The 22,024-nt window shown below is 39.0% G+C and overlaps 2 protein-coding genes across 5 annotated transcripts in view; both read right to left on the bottom strand.

Moving 5' to 3' along the window:
- Positions 1-8,445, bottom strand: part of dnm3a (dynamin 3a) — a 46,663-nt gene extending 38,218 nt beyond the window's left edge. For all 3 annotated transcript variants that reach the window (XM_038306907.1, XM_038306903.1, XM_038306902.1), the window contains exons 1-4: positions 7,852-8,445; positions 1,611-1,684; positions 1,291-1,440; positions 994-1,197 (exon numbers count right to left, since the gene is read on the bottom strand). In XM_038306907.1, the coding sequence (XP_038162835.1) occupies positions 994-1,197; positions 1,291-1,440; positions 1,611-1,684; positions 7,852-8,012 (589 nt within the window). In that variant the 5' untranslated portion in view covers positions 8,013-8,445. The remainder of the gene's footprint in view (positions 1-993; positions 1,198-1,290; positions 1,441-1,610; positions 1,685-7,851) is intronic.
- A 501-nt stretch (positions 8,446-8,946) lies between these two features.
- On the bottom strand, positions 8,947-21,993 carry mettl13 (methyltransferase like 13). Of its 2 annotated transcripts, none has more exons than XM_038306916.1 (9): positions 21,727-21,993; positions 19,660-19,932; positions 19,107-19,578; positions 18,818-19,017; positions 14,333-14,522; positions 11,383-11,550; positions 11,072-11,284; positions 10,843-10,974; positions 8,947-9,306 (listed from the first exon to the last, which is right to left on the bottom strand). In XM_038306916.1, the coding sequence occupies exons 1-9, from the start codon at positions 21,877-21,879 to the stop codon at positions 9,023-9,025; spliced, it is 2,085 nt and encodes a 694-aa protein (XP_038162844.1). In that variant the 5' UTR covers positions 21,880-21,993; the 3' UTR covers positions 8,947-9,022. The 2 variants fall into 2 exon arrangements, with proteins under 2 accessions (XP_038162844.1, XP_038162845.1); XM_038306917.1 differs by having other exon boundaries at positions 9,023-9,306; positions 11,383-11,547; positions 21,727-21,879.
- Positions 21,994-22,024: the final 31 nt, after the last annotated feature.

Consider the following 22,024-nt stretch of genomic DNA (forward strand, 5'->3'; position numbering starts at 1 on the left):
GTCTGTTGGGAAGGTGGCGTTTTAAATAACATAGGGTGGAAAATAAAGAAACACATTTAAAAGAGCATAAAACATTCATACACAATTTTACAATCTATCTTCAATGTTAAATGAAAAGTCCGGTCAGCAAAGAATAAACAATAGATCATGATTTATACCTAAAACTAATATGTTCGCAGTGATTTAATGAATTTAGCGTTAATCAGTAAAAAAATAATAAAAACAATAATTTTTGTTGCGATCAATAGGTTCGGGAGCGTCAATTTTTGCCCAAATATAGTAGCCCCTCCCTCCTGCCATCTTCCAGCAGTGATGTCACGGTGCGGTAAGCATAGCGCCATTCTCCCCGCTTTCCAAGCTAAATCAATGGGAACTACTAAACACATCTGCAATCAACAACAATTATTGAAGATTTCCAGAGGACTTCACCATTGAAATTCACCAGAGCTATAGTGAAACTGACAATGCCCACGTGCATGGCAGCTGGATGCTGGAATACATCGGGTAAAAGTGAAAAAAAGAGTTATTCCACCTTTCTGATTCCTGATCCTCCACGGACGGGTTGGTCGTTGGATCGCCAACTTGAAGAGGGAGGATTTACCATCGAACTTCTGGCCAGAGAAAAAACCCGTAATATGTAGCCAACATTTGGAAGAAGAATGTTTTCAAGATGACTTGGATAATAGCGCGTTGTGACAAACACCAGATACAGCACTGGGACTTGATCAACAGCCGATACCGCACCGTGACGTCACTAACCAGTAGGTGGCAGTAGTGTTCTTTGACAAACATGGATGCCTCCAGTAAAGCACATTCACATGAAAATTACTCTGAATTAAAAACACTGATCATTTATTGAACAGGATGGAATCATTTCATATTTAAAGAACTTTCAGAAGTTTGAATTCTAAATATGACCAGACCTTTCGTTTAAAGCTAAAAGAGGAATAAAGGACAAATTTTCCAGTCATCCTCCAAACAGACACAGCTTACCTTGTGGATCGACGTCTTTGGCCAGCTTTAGTGCGTCTGAATTAGCCAGGTCGGTGTTGGCTGGCGTTACAGCCAGAATGAGACAGTTTTCCTTACAGATATACTGCATGATCATGTCTCGTATCTGGTACTCTATGTCTGCCGGCTGGTCTCCCACCGGCATCTTGGTGATGCCAGGCAGGTCCACCAGAGTCAGGTTCAACACTATAAGCAGAGAAATAAACAAACGGGTCACATGTAGAGAATTATACCATATCTATTGAGCCCATTAGAATAAACACTAATAAACTATGTTACCGTGAGGTGAGTAAATCTTTAGTGTGATGGGGACGGGGGAGATGCCTTTATTCGATCCTGTGAGTCTGATTGTCTCGGTCTCGATTTCCTGCCGTATCTCATCAAAATCTGTGAACTTCTTTCCCTTGCAGTGGAAAAATTCACCATATTCTTCAAAGATCCACAAATAGACAAAGGGTATAAGTTCAGTAAAGAAAGAAAGCACAGTAATGTTCAACAATTTGCTAAGAAACAACCTCAGCATCCTAAGGAGTAACATACACTGCCATCTAGTGGCAACCCTGACCCCATGCTAGAGAATAATGAGATCTTCTGTTTACCTTTGTCTGAGTTTAGGAGCTGAAGGATTAAAGGTCTCCGAGTGACGATTCCTGAGCCTCGTGGAAGGAAGTCCCTGAAAGATAAGAAACCGATTAAATGCTTACAGACACACAAATAGACAAACTAACGGTGAGGAGCAATTCATCTTATTTGAGAAAAAACATAAATGCTTATAAAGCCATTCAAATATATACTTAATGACGAAAAAGACAACAATAGTTTCTATTTATAGTAGTGATTATTATTGAGGGGCCAAAACTAATCCCCCCCTTTCCTTTTAAAATCCTATTCAGGAAGTTTGTTTTCCTACATCCTGTCGCTGCTCCTGCAGCCTAAAGAGTTGTCATAACACCATCCTAAAGCAAAGGGTTAAAAACATGAACATAAACACAGATGGAAATGGGTGTGTTCATCAGAAGTGGAGCATCTGTCAGCTTCTTTTAATCTATTCAAACAGCCGTGCGATTCGTTTTTAGACCCGTTAAATCTTTCAAAAGTGGAAAAGACGGGACAAAATAAGGCTTTGTTGAGACCATTTTTAAACATCCGAATAACTAGGGCTGTCCTGCAGGAGTCACGTTGACCTCAGTCCTCGTCGCTGCCTTTTGCAAAGCCTGTCTGCCAGATAAACGTCTGTTCCATGTTCCCTCACACCCACCCAACACTTTAGAAACATGTTCAGGACTCTATCAGACCCCAATGAAGGGAACCTACCAGCATTCTGAGATGCCTAAAATACTTCTTTCACTACAGGAAATAGTGAGCATATCCCGCTCCCTGGGAGGGGCCCACATTGTTTTACTTATGATGATACAAGTTACTTCACACTACATTACAAATGAATACACATACGATGACAACATATAGGAAAAAACTGTTGAGAAATGAATGAAGGACACAGAGGAAAAGAAGATGAAAACTGAAAACATCAGCTGATAGATTCCACTTTGGAGCTACATTTCTCATTAAAATAGAAAATATTCAGAATAGGTCAACTTTAAGACTCTCTCTTATTTTTAACTTTCCTTTTCCACACTAAGAACAACAGATTAAATACTTTTTGTTCAGGGGTAAATGGTACAGGGTAGAGTTTCACCAGCTGTACTTAGACTGAGACGATATTTTTTCATATCCAGAGGATGTACAGCCGATGTTCTGTCAGATGAGCATACCCCGTCAGACCAGCATACCCATAGTCAATACCTACTTATCCCTTTAGTTTATTTCTTTAGTTTTGCACAAAAAATAGACTTTAAACTACCTCAACGGGCATGTGTTCCTTTAGTCATGTACGAAATACAATTTAATAACTTTCTTTTTGGTGTTTTTTGAAGCGTATGGCGATCTGACCTTAAATAGTTTTTTTTTTACATAACTAAAGGGATACACGCCCGTTGAGGTAGTTTAAAGTCTATTTTTCGTACAAAATTATCTTGCACATCTGACGGGGTATGAACGCTGGATTTTAATTCATAGTCAGCTCAGAAATCTAAACTTGATATTTGCATGACCAATGGGTGAGAAGTAGCCACTGGGCATTTATCATATCATTTATTGCGTTACATTTCATGTCATGATAATCATTTTTTTTAGGGATGCATGATATAATCGGCCCCCTATCGGTATCGGCCTTAAAACTGAATATCGGACATCGGCCACCCCACCGATATTTAACCTGATATTTGATCAGCTTCTGAGTTTCTAAAGTCTAAAAAAATAAATACTACTTCTTCCTTAAAAACTTCTTTTTTACAGACTTAAAACCTTCTAAAGACGAGGGAAAAAATATTGATAAATTTAAATATCACAATATCTTCATATGCTGATATATTGCCATTTAAAAACACCATATCAATCTCTTTTACTAATGAAATATTGCTATATGTCATCGTTATGCTACGAAATCCCCCGAAAATTCACGAAATGTTGCCATATTTTTATATGTTGAAATATTGACCCGGTATCGATCTATTTTACTAACAAAATCTCACAAGAATTTGCAAAATATCACGAGAGTTTGTAACAGAACGATGAAATTTCATGAGATTTTGAAAGTAAAATAGATCGATACCGCGTTTTTAAAAATCAATTTGATATCAGCATATGAAAATATATAGGAGTATATTATTTTTCAAAGTGTCAGAAATTGATAACAAAACTGCTATTTTCAATGACTACTTATTTTTGTCCAGCTTTAACATCGGTATCGATATCGGTTATCGGCTACATGAGTTTTAAAATATCGGCATATCGGATATCGGCCAAAATCCCAATATCGTGCATTACTAGTTTTTTTGTTTTTGTTTACTTTTATTTAATTTCTCCCTAACATACAAACTTTGTAGAAGAATGGTCAAAAACAATATCAGCACTACATCTCACATGTATATACAAGAGTCCGTCCATGAGTTCTATGTACACAGCGATTGTCCGTTAGACTCCATTTTACATTCCACTCCCAGTGTTTCCAGTGGCTTCCTCCAGATATTTGTGAAGAATTGAAGACTTCTATCAATGTAACGTCCAAGTCTAATCAGAGTCATAACGTCAGATATTAGTGATTTCCATAAAGAAATGGAGGGGGGTTCCCTGCCCACCCATTTCACCATAATGGCCTTCCTTGCTAACATTAAAAGTGACTGTATCACATGCTCGTGCTTTACTAGTGGCTTAGGAATATGTCCCAACAAACACATCAGTGGGTTTTCTGACACATTTTGACCAATGGCTGTACTGATTCTGGCACAAACATCGTTCCAAAATGACTGAATAACATCACATTCCCACAAACAGGGAAACCTGGTGCCCACAGAAATTTTACATTTGGGGCAATCTGGAGAAGTTCCCGCATTGTACTTGCTAAAAATATAAGGAGAAATATATACATTATGCAAAATGTTACACTGCATTTCTTTAAATCTGTTACAAACAGAGATTTTAGATGGCCGGAGCAGGATTTTATCCCATAATTGAGTGCTTATTTCACATTTGAGTAAAGTTTATGATAATAATTTTTAATAATTGTCTGAACAATGAATTAAAATTAATGGGTGAATTGCCAGAGTCTTTAGGTTTTCTTCCCCCCCCACCCCCCCACCCCCCATTGAAACATTAACCAATTTAATAAACATCTTAAATGTGTTTCCTGTAGGATGTTTGGTGCTATAAATCCTCTTTCTTCAGCTAGAGGTTTGCAGAGGAAGCCTATTTTAAATTTGCAGATTATTTGAGGATCAGTATTTGTTATTGTGGGGTTATCATTGCAGCATGCAGTCATCGTCATACAGTTAACTAAGAAGAGTTTTTTTCCTCCTCACCTTTATCTTAACTTGATAATATCGCTAAAAATTGTGAGAAGATTTTAAGTCCATATGGCCCAGCTCTAGTTATATATTATAATATTGCTGTTATGATACTAAAGTTTGTGTATGATGTTGAACTCTAAATCTATATATTCTTTTAGAAACAGAGTCAACATTTATCATTTCCCATGCAGTAGGTAGCATATTTCTGCAACGTTAGCACCTTATTTTGTCCAATTTATGGACAATCCAAACCAGGGTTAGTTATACCGCAGTGATTATAGATGCTTTAAAACAGACTAACAAACTGAACTATATAAGAGTTTTCAGATTGTTTTTATTCTTTCTACCCAGACATAACACATAGTTAGAAGTGTTTACATAGCAGAGATTAGCAGTTGTAGCAACACCTGGTAGCAATTCCATCACTGCTACGGCCAAATAAATTTTTGTTAAAACATGAATATCTATATCATAGCCTGTTGGTACCTATGGTCCACGCGGGGGGTATTTACCATTAGTTGATAGTTACTAAAGCTCTAGTGTACATGTATGGTTAATACAGCTATTACTTATTTGTGCACATTGTTTTTAATAAAAATCCTTTTGTTAAAATGCCATCAGAACGCTAATAATATTAAGTGTGTCTCACACTTGTTTCCATTTCAGCTGATGTTTAGCCAGTACAATTATTTTAAGTACTACTTATGTCATCAATTACATTATAGACTATTAAACAGTCATCTTATATAGCATATTTTGAAATGAGCTTGGTTTTAATCAGTTTTTTAAATTGGTTTGCATTTATAATTTTTTTAAACTCGTCATTCAATCCATTTTAGACATTTACTCCACACACAGATAAACAAAAACTCTTCCTGGTTGTTCTAAAGTGTTTTTTAAAGTATCCTTCAACTCTTAGATCATAACCCCCCTCTCTGTCACCAAATATTTCCTGTATATTGTGTGGACGTTTTTGATTTCGGACCTTAAACATGAATTGTGAAGTTCTAAATATTACCAGATCCCAGAATTTCAGTATATTTGATTTGATAAATAACTGGTTTGTGTGTTCCCAGTATCCCATGATGCAGCATGCTTTCGCTTTTGTATTAATTTCAGCTGTGCTCATTCATTATGTTTCAACAACTGTTTAAATATTTGGTTTGTTGTTTCAATGCCTTATCCTACATGTTATTCTTCTTTAGTTCTTGAACTTCTTAAGATCTTCCAATTACTACATTTCATCAATTTTCTTAAGCAATTACTGGTTTTGAGGTAACTTTGGCTTTTGAAACTGTTTCTCTTTAGTTTATCTTTACCAATATTTCTAGCATTTTGTTTTTACTTTATTAGATCCAGTAGGTTTTCTGTCAACGTCCTTTTCTTCTACTGTCTTTCAGAAGAGGTATTAAGCTTTCTGCTAACATATTACAATCTAGCTGATCTCCTGTTAACTTTAAATTGTTTCTGACGGCTTTCAGCGGAAGATTATGGAAAACAGCATCAACACTGTATTCTTTCAGAAAATGCAGATTATTCTAGTATATTAATTATTACCCTATACTGTCCTAGCCTAAAAAAACAGATATAGACTAATAGATGCTGTATAATGCTGTAATCATTTGAGCAATATGAACCACATCAAGAAAATGAACAATGCAGCCCCATTAATGAATGACTTTTTAGTTGGAGTACAGATAGTTTGGATTTTTTATATGAATTGGAAGCATTAAATTACCACCGAGAGCGTTTTGACATCAAATACACTACATTTTGCCGGAAGCTGTTTATCTGCATAGTATCTTAAAAGCAAAAACACTTATTATTATCATGAAATGTGTTTTCTTAAGTCAATATTTGTAGTTGCACATCAATAAAAATGAAATTCAGTGATGGCTTTTACTTTTTGAATCTTAATATTATCATTACCCCAACATAAATCTGACATCCCACTATGAAATGATTTAGCTATGGTGTGCTGTTTGTAAAGTTAAGCAGTCAGAAATTAGGACCAATATTAATACAAAATAAGGGGGTTATATTTTTCCAAGTAATGTCAATCATTTATTTATTTATTTTTTTGTTACTTGTTACTTACTTTGTTAACTAAATATTTAGTTTGGAGCTAAATATGTATTTTGCAAATTGAATATTTAGTTTGTTAAATAAATATTTAGTTCCAAACTAAATACTTAGTTTGTTAAAGAAATGTTTGGTTTGGAGCTAAATATATATTTAACAAACTAAATATTTAGTTTGGAGCTAAATATTTATTTAAAAAACGAAATATTTAATTTGCAAACTAAACATTTAGTTTGTTAAACAAATATTTATTTTGCAAACAAATTTTTTGTTTTTGAAATCAATATTTTGCTCCAAACTAAATATTTAGGTAGCTCGGTGCTGGTTAAAGTTTAGTTTGTTAGATAAATATTTAATTTGGAGCAAAATATTTAATTTTCAAAATAAATATTTAGCTTTGAGCTAAATACTTAAACTAGATGTTTAATGTACAAACTTAATATTTAGCTCCAAATTATATATCTATTAAACAAACTAAATATTTAATTTGGAGATAAATATTTATTTAACAGACCAAATGTTTGATTTGCAATCTAAATATATAGTTTGTTAAATAAATATTTATTTTGCAAATATTTTTTTTTTTTGTTTGTGAAATAAATATTTTGCTTTAGCTAGCTTGGTGCTAGCTAAAGTTTAATTTGTAAAATTATTATTTTTTTTTATAAATATAAAAATAAGTTTGGAGCTAAATATTTTTAACAGAGTAAGATGTTTATAAATAAATGAATGACACATTGAAAATATAACCCGCTTATTTTTCTCTTAAAACAGGTTAAATAACTATAAATATTGCTCCTAACCCCCCCATATCTGAAGCTTCACGTGCAGTGGGGGGGGTCGGGACACTCACCTGCCCACAAAGTTCTCCAGCACGGAGCTCTTTCCGGCGCTCTGTTCTCCCACCACGGCGATCTGCGGCAGGTGGAGGCAGCAGCTCTGCCCCGCGGAGCTCAGGGCTTCATGGAGGCGGTTCACCGCCGGAATCAGCTCCTCCATCCCACGGTTGCCCATCGCAACGGGAGCAGCGACCCTCCCAGCCCCTCTTGCCCGTTTTCCCTACTCCACGCCAATCGAAAGCGCAACTATCATACTTTAATATCCCTTAGAATAATGCGCCCTTTGTGTATTTTAAATCTAAATAAATAATAAAAAGTGACATGAAGGAGGCTGGCGCTGCTTTTAAAGGCAGGACCAGCCGTTAGCGCCTCAAAGGAAAAACTCTACCGTCGGTCTCTTCCACTGCGGTTCTCGAAGCAAAAATAACTTCCAGAAAGTTTCCCGGAGGCATGTTTCTACCTGCAAACCTTTACAGCGTTTCTTCCTTCAGACTCCTAACTGGTCTGCTTAGTTTCCCTTTTTCCTCCGATAATAAGAACTCCCTGGAAAACAAAGTGGAGAAACGTCGCACTGACAGCTAACGGAGTGAACTTCTCTGCGCATGCGCAGGAACAGACCAGTCTGTCTGCACCCCTCCCCTGCCCCCCTTAAAACTCAGAAGACAGACAAAGTTTGCAGCCAATTAGCAGAAACCTTGGACTCAATCACAGCTCTGGGTTGAAGCTATTTAAAATCCCACAGGGCAACTAGAGCCAGAGTGTACAGTTCATCCACTGTAAATAACGCTATTGCATTCTTTGCCTGTGAGGGAGAGCAGGGGCGCATTTACCATTAGGCAATACTAGGCAGATGCCTAGGGCCCCAAGTTCCTGGGGGCCCCATAAAGCTCTAGTGTACATGTATGGTTAATACAGCTATTACTTATTTGTGCACATTGTTTTTGATAAAAATCCTTTTGTTAAAATGCCATCAGAACACTGATAATATAGTATTAGCCCCCGCTTCAGTGTCCACCATATTGGATCAGTCCATTTGCTGCACATGTTCAGAAAGGTCCAAACAGACAGCAGCAAACCATTTGAAAACAAACCATGCAAAGAGCAAAGAGAAAGACAAAATATACAATATTATTTATTAGTGATACATTATCATTAAGCAAATGCATTTTAAGCTTCTTTAAAACTTTACTCTAATTTTAGGTCTTTTAATATCTCTGCAATGTCTATATGTGGCTTTCGTTTGGAGTCAGCGGTACCACAGGACAACGTCCTCTGGAAATTCTTGGCTGCTTGGCTCAAGGACGGAAGGATGCGGTCGGCATCCTTTGCTTCTCGGAAGCACAGAAGAACTTCGTTGATCTCCTCTGGGATCCTTTGGGAGAGGATGGTGGGAAACACACTCTTGACACGCTCAAGCACGTTTTTCCTGAGGAGCAGGTCACGGCACACAAGGTTTAGCATGAACAAACCTGGAAGTAAAAGATACCAAAAAAAAGAAGGTGTTAATAACAAATCCAATTTATTTATCAGTAACCAAAAGTCTAAATAAGTTGTGTAAAATGGCAAGTGAAAGTAAATTCCTTCATTTACTTTCAATTTGTTTGTAGATGCTAGATGGGAAACGATGTCATGTTTGGTCTTGTCAGGATTGTGTCATTTGTTTTGCATTCCTCTACTTCGGTACGCCTAAATTGAAAGTGAATCCAATTTTTCTAAAGACTCGGACTTATGCAGCTTCTGGCATTAAAGGAGCAAGGCCAGAAAAGAAACTGCAAGGAGTTCTTAGTCCTAGAACCGTTCCACATTTTCTCATGTTACAAGCTTCAATCTTTTTTTTTATCCAGTTATCTGATCAACATGAAGCATTATGAAGGAAAAAAATGTGACAAAAATGATGAGGATTTTCACTTTCTTTTACAAATAGAAAAAGATCTAATAAGTGGGTCATACATATGGATCTGTGCAGATATTATTTAGATGGCGATTTTAATACAGGTATATGTTTTATCAAAGCAATTTGATGTTGTAGACTGGGTGAGGACTGCTGCAGTCCTTCCACTCAGACTGTCCCCGCCTCCCCTGTTGAAAAGAAGCTTTCTCCCAGCCAGAGGTTTCCCTTTGCTACTATCTAACCAAAGCACCATCTTCCAAGCATTTGGTGTTCCTGCTTTGTAGAGTGAATAACTAATATCTATCCTGTCTGCAGATTTGCCCACATCAATGTAGAGACAGCAATGCTAGACATTACCTTGCTTACCTTCCTGAGCCATTTCTATAGTTCTGCTGCTATAGGCTTAGACTGCTGGAGGACATAGGGACCCCTTTTTCATCATTCTGCTTCATTCTATCTCTATTCTCTCACTCTGCAGAATCTGTTAGTTCAATCTCTAACGTTCTGCTCTCTCTGCTTTTTCTCATAGTAGCTTCATCTGGTCTGTTCCTGTTTGGCTGTGACTCCATCCTGGAGAGAAATATCAGCTGTGCTGCTGCCATCAACACTTTTTTTAATAGATGTTAGAGATCGGCCTGTTTTTCCAGTGTAGTCCTGTTTCTCTGACTGTGACTAACTGGATGTGCTCTCTTCATCCTCTGACATGGGAGCTGGCTCGGAGCTCGTCTGCCTGGCTGTGTGTTTCCTTTACAGTTTCTTTTGTATCTCTGCTTCTGTCTCCTTGAACCCCAGTCGGCCTCAGCAGATGGCCGCTCACACTGAGCCTGGTTCTGCTGGAGGTTTCTTCCTGTTCAAAGGGAGTTTTTCCTCTCAACAGTCGCTACAAGCATGCTTAGTGTGAGGGATTGCTGAAGAGTCAATGAGTCGATGCAATCAACTGGTTTTCCTTTGATAGAAAACTTTGAATCAATCTGACTGGATGATCTGGTGAACTGGAAAGCGCCTTGAGATGACATGTGTTGTGAATTGGCGGTATAGAAATAAACTGAATTGAATAACTTGCATCCCTAGTTGTAATATAATGGTTATGACATAAACTGGAGCCTTTGTTTACCTCTTGGAGTGAGCATGTTAAAAACTTTCTGCAGAACAGGTGTCTCTACAAAAGCAGCAGGAGGACAGCTCATCCCCACAGAGCTGTCTTTGTTGTCCACATCAAACATGATGACATCAAAACAATGGCCACCTATATGGAAAGAAATACCTCAGTCACATGTGAGTTTTGTTTATATATATATACTTATTTTCTGCTCACAGCCCTGCTCTGCCAGCCCAACACTGACCTTCTTTCTCCAGGGAGCAGATGCGTTCCAGGCCATCCCCCAGAGTGACGGTCAAACGATCGTCGGGTCGGAATCCAAACCAGTCCTTTGCTACCTGCAGCACAACTGGGTCTAGTTCTACGACCTCAACAGCAGCATCCGGCACAAAGTCGCGGAGGAACTGAGGGAGGCCTCCACCACCGAGACCCACCAGCAGCACTGAAACCGGGCCGTCTAGGAAGGAAGGTATTTAGAAAAAATGAATGGAGTCCTGCAAAGGTTGTGAATCAGCCCAAACAGGCAGGTCTGGGAAAATTAAAGAAGACACACACCTTTGTTCTGCGGAGTCCCCGCTCCAAGCATGGACAGACCGGCCACCATGACCTCATGGTGAGCACAGCAGAGGAAGCCGCTGTCCACCGACAGACAGGCTGAAGGTGGAGCTGCTGCAGCCGCTGCCTTGGTCTTCTTTTTGTTCTTCTTCTTGTGGTTTGATGCTGCTGATGAACAAATATTGATTTGTTTGGATTGTTGCTTTGGTTTTAAAACTACTTTGTCAATTTCTGCAAACTGTGGATCCATAAGGTCATTAAAAAAATTAACAAATATATAAATAAATCATTTATAAATGATTCCACCTTGTGTCTTTCATCCTGCACAATCTGGGTGAAAAAGATGCAATAAGATGTTTGTTTTGGGGTCAAAGTAACTGGCTGTTTAAGATAAAACAACATTTCCATCTAAAGAACGGTGAGTCTGCATTACGACGCCTCCATCGCCATAATTCCTCATTCCTAGGGGTGAGTATTGGCATGCGTGTCGTGATACGATACGTGCAGTAGTTGAGTTACAAAAACAAAAAGGGGGATGGTGGAATCGCTTTTTTTTTTAAGCATACATAGCCTAATTAATATATTCTATTAACCTAAAGCAATATGCATAATATGGTTATTACATGTCAGGTAACACGTCCTGACCTTCCCTGTCGCAGGAGCACGCATCGCCCTAAACTCACGCCCAGTGATGAGAAAACGGATTGAAATTTGAAGGGAAATTTTAAACATATTCTTAATGTTTTCATATTTCTTATACATGGATGCCTTAAAATGGATAGTTTAAGGGGACAGATTAATTCCAATTAATAGGATCTTACTTGTAAGGAGACACGTTTCAGTCAATGTGCTGCAGTCAGTGTGCGATGAATAAATTCTCTGCTCTAGATCAGGCATCCCTAAACTCGGTCCTCAAGGCCCCCTGTCCTGCAGGTCTCTAAAATGTTTTTAAGCTCAACATGTCCAGTATTTAAAATTCAAAACCTTTATTCACAAATATGCTCTGTTTTTTACCAAGTGTAGCCAGCCAATCCTGTTAGCGTATGCAAATTAGCCATGTGCTTTTCTGTAGTTAATAACACGGGCAACACGGAACAGATTGCGTGAAGACAGCAGGTCTTCACTCCTGTTTGTGGACCTCCTCTGGACAAATTCGACCCATTTCCATTCATCAGAAGCTGGTTTAAATTAGGACATGTGCGTGCATGAAGGAGAGAGACAGACAGACAGACAGTCTTTGTGCATGTGTGTGTTTTCATAGACTGACTGTCTATTCAGGCTCTTGCCCACTCAGCTTCACAGAAAGCTGAGTCCACCAAGTAGTCAGGAAGTTGAGCCCCCCCTCAAAAAAAAAAATCACTCCGGACAAACTGTCTCCTGCACTACTATTAATACTATATTAATTTACTGTTCTTTTGCACTGTTACTGTCACAAATATATCTTACATAATTGGTAATAATAATAATAATTTTTCTGCTACCATTACCATCTGCCGTTTTGCACTAAGTATTGCATATTTTATATTATTGCACATTTTGTATTTTATTGTGAAATTGAATGTTTAAATTTTAGTATTAGGAACTGATCTTATCTGTTGTGCCTGTGCACTTTATCGGTTTCACTGTTGGTGAATGAGAAACGAACATCCTCTCGAGTCCTTGTATGTCTGGTGAATGTGAAGAATTGACATTAAAGCTGACTTTGACTTTGAAATGTTATAGGCCTACTGCATATTGAGAAAATTTAGATCGGTATTGCGCAACAATCTGGAGATGGCGACCCCTCCCAAATATTGACAGGTATTTCGCACACTGCTCCCCTCCTTATTTTCCCATTTATTGTCCCAGACTTATGAAATTCATACAACAATCACAGAGAGCAGGTATGATTATGTGGAGAAACTTGCATAATTGTAAACACATTATTTCTCAAACTGAGCAGGGGAGGGAGATCTCAGCAACATAGAACTTAAGATTCCCTCCCCTCCTTATTTTCACATTCCCTCAAATCGCGCTGTCTTTGCCGCTTGGCCGTGATGCTGTTCAGAACGCCATCACCTGATCCGCTGGTTGCGCCACTGAGGTTGAACATGAAACTGCCTGTGCCCTCTGGGCCACCGTACTTTGTTCAGGCTACTCGTAAGCTCACAGCCTGCCAAATGTTGAAAGAGCAATATTATTGCCATTACTGTTAATATATAATAGAAATTTACACATTCAGTGATAACATGTCACAGGGGGCAGTATGGGGGGATGGCCATTTAAGAAGGGAGATGACTTTTAAGAACGCAGAAGTTTCATGATACCATATTATCACTACATTGCAATATCACCATATATTGCCATATTTTTCCTGCTAACGAAATTAAATGCATAGATAAAAAAAAAGTATCAGATGATGATGACAATTTAGTTATTTTGGTATACATGTTGCTTGGGGTTTGAGTCAGCCCACATCTTCCACTGTGACTGTCCCAACTACAGGTAACGCACTGCGCCGCACTGCAGAAGGGCTCCACAGCGCCACCTGCCAGAGTGGTGGTGCAAAGGTAGATGATTTTCCCTCAGTTTTAGGTAAAAATGCTTTGCTTAAAAAAATAAAAAAAATCAATACTAGGAACTAAAAGATCACTATTATATCAGGCAGCCAAAAATCACCCCTATTCCTAACCTTGGGCTGGGAGATGTTTGAGTGGTTTCTTCTTGAAGTCTCTTTCACGTCATCTTTCATCAGGGCTCGGCAGCCCAAACTGCTCAAAGAGCCATATTGAAACGAAAAATAAAAATAAAATCTGTCTGGAGCCACAAAAATGTAAGTCTTTTATAAGCCTCATATGGCAAAAAAAGGAATATATGGGCTTAAATATATTTAAGTTCATTATAATATATTCTAAAGAAGGACACGTTACAGTAAAGAGACATGTAAGAAGAAGAAAGTAAAAAGAATGACCGGTGTTTGATGAGACGAGTCTGCTCTCTGACTGAACCAGGGAAACGTTGGACAGGAACACAAGCCTGCGGTAGAGTTCCCCGTCTTCTCCTCTGACGTTCTCCACACAGTACTCTCCACTGAGCTGACTCACACCCCTGCTGACCTCCTCTCGCCAACCAAGATCACCTCCAACTGACAGAAACGGCACCTGAGGGGAGAACAGAGGCCAGAATGGATTCATTGAATAGTTGCTGTGTTACTTGGACTCCTTGAACTTTTTCCCATTGGGAACACATTACAACTACAAACTCTAACATACTGAGGGGGATTAATCCATTATTAAAATAATCGTCAACTAATTTAATGATCGATTAATCGTTAAATGGAATACAAAGATTCTAAAACATTCATTTAGCTGAAAGAGTGACATTTTAGAGCGGTAATTTTGCATTCAAGATTTTAAAAAAATTGTCTGTCAATATGCTCTACCCAGAACTCCTCAAGTCCATGTATTTGTTACTTCAACGCTGGACTATTGTAATTCTTTACTATCAGGAAGTCCACAAACTGTAGTTAAAAGCCTTCAGCTGATCCAAAATGCTGCAGCCAGAGTTCTGATGAAAATTAAAAAGAGAGATCATATCTCTCCTATCCTGGCTTCTCTTCATTGGCTTCCTGTTAAATCCAGAATAGAATTTAAAATCCTCCTTCTCACATATAAAGCCTTAAATGGCCAAGCTCCATCTGATATCAGAGATCTGATTGTTCCTTATGTTCCTAACGGAGCACTTCGCTCTCAATCTGCAGGTTTACTAGTGGTTCCTAGAATTTCTAAAAGTAGAATGGGAGGCAGATCTTTTAGTTATCAGGCTCCTCTCCTGTGGAACCAACTACCAGTTTTAGTCCGTGAGGCAGACACCCTGTCTACTTTTAAGGCTAGGCTTAAAACTTTCCTTTTTGATAAAGCTTCTAGTTAGAGTGGCTCAGGTTATCCTGAGCTATCTCTATAGTTCTGCTGCTATAGGCTTAGACTGCTGGAGGACATAGGGACCCCTTTTTCATCATTCTGCTTCATTATATCTCTATTTTCCCACTCTGCAGAATCTATTAGTTCAATCTCTAACGTTCTGCTCTCTCTGCTTTTTCTCATAGTAGCTTCATCTGGTCTGTTCCTGTTTGGCTGTGACTCCATCCTGGAGAGAAATATCAGCTGTGCTGCTGCCATCAACACCTTTGTTTTCCACTGTAGTCCTGTTTCTCTGACTGTGACGAACTGGATGTGCTATCCTCATCCTCTGAAATGAGAGCTGGCTCAGAGCTCGTCTGCCTGGCTGTGTGTTTCCTGGACGGGGCCGCCTTTTACAGCTGCATTTTGTATCTATGCTTCTTTTTCTATGTCTGCTTTTGTCTCCTTGAACCCCAGTGGGCCTCAGCAGATGGCCGCTCACACTGAGCCTGGTTCTGCTGGAGGTTTCTTCCTGTTCAAAGGGAGTTTTTCCTCTCCACTGTCGTTACAAGCATGCTTAGTGTGAGGGATTGCTGAAGAGTCGATGAGTCGATGCAATCAGCTGGTTTTCCTTAGATAGAAAACTTTGAATCAATCTGACTGGATGATCTGGTTGAACTGAGATGATGTGTTGTCAATTGGCGCTATAGAAATAAACTGAATAGAATCCATCTTGTGTTTTAGTATTTTCTTTGTGAAGCATCTTGTATTGTTCTCTTACCAGTGAAATGTGCTATAGAAATAAACTTGACTTACTAACTTTTTAACAAGGTTTGGATTAAAGTCTTTGTTTTAGGATTAGAGTTAAGATCTAAACCAGATTAAGAATCTGTGACAGGATTTTAAAACTGATGTTCAGCTCTGCTCCCCATCCAGTCGGTAAAAGCTTCTGCTGTTTTAATTGTATTGGGGGAAAACCTCCAGTCACTGGATGGTCAAACGACATGAAACTGCAGCATCTATTTAACCAAATATAGTCTAAATATTTCTGTTATATGAAGATATAGAATTGTGCAGAGGTAAAACCCACTCTTATATTTTTATCTAATATGCTCTCTCTTTATCAAGCAAAATAATACATTCAAGGGACAGCAAATAAATGTATTGTATTTCCATGAGCACTGGAACTATAAGAGGAACTGACACTGAGCATTTTGAAATATTAACTTCACTATACAAGTTGTACATCTGGGCTGCAATTACGCTGTGCAGCACATTTAGTGTATTTTATCTTGGGCTGAAACAATTAATCATATTAATCGATTATTTAAATAATCGTCAACTAATTAAGTAATTGATTGTTTACTGGAGTATAGGGTCACTAAAATGTGCCTTTAGCCGACAGAACGACCCACTTAGAGCAGGAATTATACCAAGATTGTAAAAAATATGCAAACATTTTGCATTTAAGATTAAAAAAAAATGCTTTAGTCTGTCAATATTCTCCATCCAGAACTCCTCAGGAGGAAAACGTTTGTTTCACCTGGTTTCATTACGTAAAAAATCTTCTCGTAAAATATCTTATTATTCATCGATTCATCGAAAAAATAATTGATGGATTAATCAATTTGCAGAATAATTATTAGTTGCAGCCCTAATTTTATGGTAACTTTCCAAACACGTTTCTTCCATCATGCAGCACTGAAGGGCAGCTGCTTCACCCTGAGGCTGCCCTGCATCATTATATCTGTTTCCTACAATCATATAATGTTTCTGTTATAAAAGTGTGTTTTTAATAGTAAAGGATTTAACGTAACACAACCTTTCATCATCATCCTATATTGTTTAAATTGCTCCTTATGTCTATTTTCTTTTTTAGTGGCATCATCTACAAACACAACACTAAGAATGAGTTTATTCAAATATAGAATCCCTTCTAACAATTATAAAAGACAATATAACATTATCTTATCTGTAATTTAATAGAATCCAAAATAAACAGCCAGATTCAAGCATTATTTATCAAACATTAATGTTTGTACTAATTTATTTATGGACCGTGTGGAAATCTAGTGTAATTAGAGTTCCTCTGTTTGTCTTTATTCTATTTCTAGAAGTAGAAGTCAATGAAATAGAACTATTTTTATTTAGAAAACAAAAAAATCTTTAGCATTCTTCTCGTCTTATGTTCTATAAAATAAATAACAGCTGTAATTTATACCTGAACTGCCGTAAAAATGAAAACATTAATAGCAAAGAAATATTGGTGAAAGGGAATCAAAAATATTGAGTTTACAGTCTTTGTTCCTTTAACAGCGGTTTGCAGAACTCCTGTCTGACTCAGAATAGTTTTATGAAATAAATCCTAACGTTGGGTACTTACATTTCTAAAGTTCATCAAATCCAAACTCTCTCCTGCTTCTTTACAGAACTGCAATCAGAAGCTTTCACCTGTTTTAGCCCAGATAATATTTAGTTTTTTAACTGGGACTAGTTTCGTTGCCTAATATTAATTTTTTTGTAACCGCCGTATTCTAGCGTCATTTTTTTTTTATTTCACGCTCCAAGCATGCGCACACATACAGACTAGAAAACAAACAATCAGAAAGAGAGAAGAGGGAACTTGAGGCAGACAATCAGAGAGTTAATCAGCGCAGCACAGTTCCATGTGTCGCTACATAAAAGAGCAGACAGCTGCAGCTACCAGGCTGTGTGTTTCCTGGACGGGGCCGCCTGTGGAGCTGGTTGACAGTTGCCTTTTGTATCTATGCTTCTTTTTCTATGTCTGCTTCTGTCTCCTTGAACCCCAGTCGGCCTCAGCAGATGGCCGCTCACACTGAGCCTGGTTCTGCTGGAGGTTTCTTCCTGTTCACAGAGAGTTTTTCCTCTCCAATGTCGCTACAAGCATGCTTAGTGTGAGGGATTGCTGAAGAGTCAATGAGTCGATGCAATCAGCTGGTTTTCCTTAGATAGAAAACTTTGAATCAATCTGACTGGATGATCTGGAAAGTGCCTTCAGATGATGTGTTGTCAATTGGCGCTACAGAAATAAACTGAATAGAATCCATCTTGTGTTTTAGTATTTTCTTTGTGAAGCGTCTTGTATTGTTCTCTTGCCAGTGAAAAGTGCTATAGAAATAAACTTGACTTACTAACTTACTTCCAGTGAAAAGGTTTGGATTAAAGTCTTTGTTTTAGGATTAGACTTAATATCTAAACCAGATTAAGAATCTGTGACCAGATTTTAAAACTGATGTTCAGCTCTGCTCCCCATCCAGTCAGTAAAAGCTTCTGCTGTTTTAATTGTATTGGGGGAAAACCTCCAGTCACTGGATGGTAGAAAACTGAAACTGCATTTGGAGGGAAAGAGGTTCCGCAAACTGTTAACACGCATTTGAAATGATTAAAAATTTATTTTTATTTGTGAATCCCTTGTATCAAGTGGTTTAACTGTTTGTGTCCCACATAAAACCCAAATGTATGCATTAAATTATGTTGCTGCAGGGTGAAAAACTTCAAGGTGTGTGAATACTTGCAAGGCAGGTCTGTGCGTTTACCTGCTGGTTGGTCAGCATACCCGGCGGAGCCAAGTCCATCACGACCGGTGAGAGTTCTGATTGGACTGCTTGCATGTCTGTGTAATCCTGATTCCTGTGCATGGAAGCAATAACCAGGCGTCGAAAGTTGGCGCTGGCAGCCAGCTGCCTCCTGCCCTCGGGGGCGCTGTAGAGCCAAGCAGTCTCACTCCCTCTGGGCACTATCAAAACGAGCAGCCGGTCGCACAATCAGAATCAATGGAAGAAAGAAAAACAAACTAGAAATCTGACAGAGAATTGATGAGATCACCTATAAATATAGCAAACTGGTTTGGTCGGGGCACTTTGGCTCCAGGGGGGCAATCCTGCACTGTGAGGGTGTATCTTGGAAGGCCTGTCTTAGCGTCACAGAGGGTAAGGGAAAGATTGGAGGCAGGGTCCGTGTTTGTACGAAGCCTCTTCCTGAGAACAGAGTAAGCCTGATACTCCCTCACGGCAGACAGAAGGTCACACACACGCGTGTGCCGGACCGGTACCCCATCGTCTCCGAGGCACATCTCAAGGATGGGATTAGGCATCGGTTGGCGGAACTTGGTAGAGATGAGGACAAAAACAGGAAGAGCGAAAGAGTCTTCTTCTTCTCTCCCCCTCTCCTCCTGCAGGCAGTGGAGCCTGACCGCCCAGCCGAGCTGAACAAAGTGCTCCACAGCCAGCTTAACCACACTCTCCTGAGCCAGGGTCACACAGACATACCGCCCTCCCACTTTAAGGACCCGGCTAACCTGCAAATACACAGCGATGGATGAAAATATCAATCCTTTTCAATGTGTTTACTTTACCCATCCCATCTGCTGCGGTCTAACCTCAGTGATCATCCTCCTGGCCAAAGCGCCCTCCTCTTCAGAGGCCATTGCATCCAGGGTGCCTTTGTCCAGAGCAGCCTGGAAGCTGGCATCCTCATAGGGAGTCTGGGTGGCATCCACCTGATGGAAGGTTAGATCAGGTCTGCGCTCTGAGTTCCGCTGGTTCATGTGAGCCACCACGGTCTCACTGATGTCTATGTTAGTTAGATGTTTGTAGCCAACATCATACAGCTGCTCGCTCAGCTCCGAGTTACCACAGCCAACAACCAGCACCTGCAGGGAGGGAATTATATCACCCAAAAATGTATGAAATGCTGGTTTTCTGCAGCCGTGGTTTTATTTCCATGTTAAAGGAAAATTCCGGTCAGTAAGGAATAATCAACGTATCATTATTTATACCGACAACTAAAACATTTGCCATGATTTAATGAATTTAGCGTTAATCAGTAACAAAATAAAAACAGACATTTTAGTGGCCATCACTGAGTCTGGGAGCGGCCATTTTTGCCCAATATATAGTAGCCCCTCCCTCCTGCCATCTTCCAGCAGTGACGTCACGGTGCGGTAAGCCTAGCGCCATCCTCCCCGCTTTACAAGCTAAATCAATGGGAACTACTAGACACATCTGCAATCAACAACAATTATTGAAGATTTCCAGAGGACTTCACCATTGAAATTCAACAGATTGCCAACTTGAAGAGGGAGAATTTGCCAACGAACGTCTGGCCAGAGGAAAATATGCTGGTGAAGATTCTCATTCATTTAAGTCAGGGGTCACCAACCTTTTTAAGGCTGAGGGCTACTTCATGGTTACCGAGTCTTAGGAAGGGCTACCAATACTGACCTATGAACTGGAGGGATCAGTGTTCACCTACAGTAAATCTCATCCATTAAAAACTCATTTTTATTCTTATTTTATTCTTTTATTCATTTCTAATTTGCTTTTTAATATTGTCATTTTGAAACCACTGAAATATGATGAAATAGTTAACATGATCAAATAATACATAAATGATTAAAAAGAAGAGCAACAGAATAAAAAAAAAATTAAACTTAACCCACTGAGTGAGTTCTTCTGTTTTCAGAAGATGAAGAGGGCCCCCCATGTGGTCCTTGAGGGCCCCTTGGTGCCCGCGGGCACCGCATTGGTGACCCCTGATTTAAGTCATAGTCATTCCAAAAAAGTAAAAAAAAACAATCAACTGGACTTTGTTTCCAAGTTTTAAGACATTTCTCTTCCATCCAGGAAGGTTTTTCAATACAAATGTCAGAAATAGCGTTGAGTTCCAGGCTTTATAGAGTCGATCAAAGAAAATCGTTGTTTTGGCTTAGAAATATGCAAATTAAACCTGATGAACAGGTCCACACCTTAGGAATGGAGGTCATTTTGTTTCTTTGTTAGCCTGTAATACGCAAAACCTGTCTATGTCTCTGAAAGGGGTTCGTTAAAGGGAATTGTTGGCCTGGCTGAAGAGGCGAGGTCTTCTGTTCCCCTGTAAAGGGGTTGGGGTAGTGATGATGGTGGGAAGGAATCAACTCTATTGCTGAGTTGTAGGTTTTTGAAAGCTGAAATCTGAGTCCTGCCCTTCTGTTTAAGGTTGGTTTTTCTTTCTTAAACAGAGGGGCTGGAATTTGAATTGAAAAAGCTTCCTGGATGGGAAGTGAAATGTCTTCAAACTTGGAAATAAAGTGGATTAATTTCTTTCACTTTTTTGGAATGACCAGAGAAAAAACCCGTAATATGTAGCCAACATTTGGAAGAAGAATGTTTTCAAGATGACTTGGATAATAGCGCGTTGTGACAAACACCAGATACAGCACTGGGACTTGATCAACAGCCGATACCGCACCGTGACGTCACAAACCAGTAGGTGGCAGTAGTGTTCTTTGACAAACATGGATGCCTCCAGTAAAGCACATTCACATGAAAATTACTGTTCATTAAAAGCGCTTATTATTTATTGAACAGGATGTAATAATTTCATATTTAAAGTACTTTTAGAAGTTTGAATCCTGAAAATAAGCGGACTTTTCCTTTAAAATACAACAGGACGCATTTTCTCCTACCTTATCCTGCACCTTGATATATTTATGGAGCACCCCACAGATTTTGTTGTAATCTCCGTACCACTCAAACGCCCTCTCTCCTCGCTTCTTGAAGAACCTCTCCCAGTACTCTGCAGAACTGAACTCCTCAGCAGTGCGAGGTAAAAGGCTCATCCTGTCCTCTGCGATGTGGGCCCGTTTTCACAAATATCTCCCAGGACTGTTTTTCCTCTCCGCATGGCACCCAGGGCTCAGTTTTCTACCCGGACAACATTTCTGGCGGTACCTCTCGGTGATTGGCTAGCTTCTAGTAGGCGGG

The sequence above is a fragment of the Cyprinodon tularosa genome, unplaced genomic scaffold (genome assembly GCF_016077235.1).
Source record: "Cyprinodon tularosa strain WSP-4 unplaced genomic scaffold, ASM1607723v1 ctg597, whole genome shotgun sequence".
Lineage (NCBI taxonomy): Eukaryota > Metazoa > Chordata > Actinopteri > Cyprinodontiformes > Cyprinodontidae > Cyprinodon > Cyprinodon tularosa.

Coding starts and splice junctions, on each gene's coding strand:
- mettl13 (XM_038306916.1), bottom strand. CDS start 21,879: ATGAGCCTTTTACCTCGCACTGCTGAGGAGTTCAGTTCTGCAGAGTAC. Junction 11,551..14,332: donor ACTCGTCTCATCAAACACCG/GTCATTCTTTTT, acceptor TTTGTTCATCAG/CAGCATCAAACCACAAGAAG. Junction 11,285..11,382: donor GGGGACTCCGCAGAACAAAG/GTGTGTGTCTTC, acceptor CTTCCTTCCTAG/ACGGCCCGGTTTCAGTGCTG.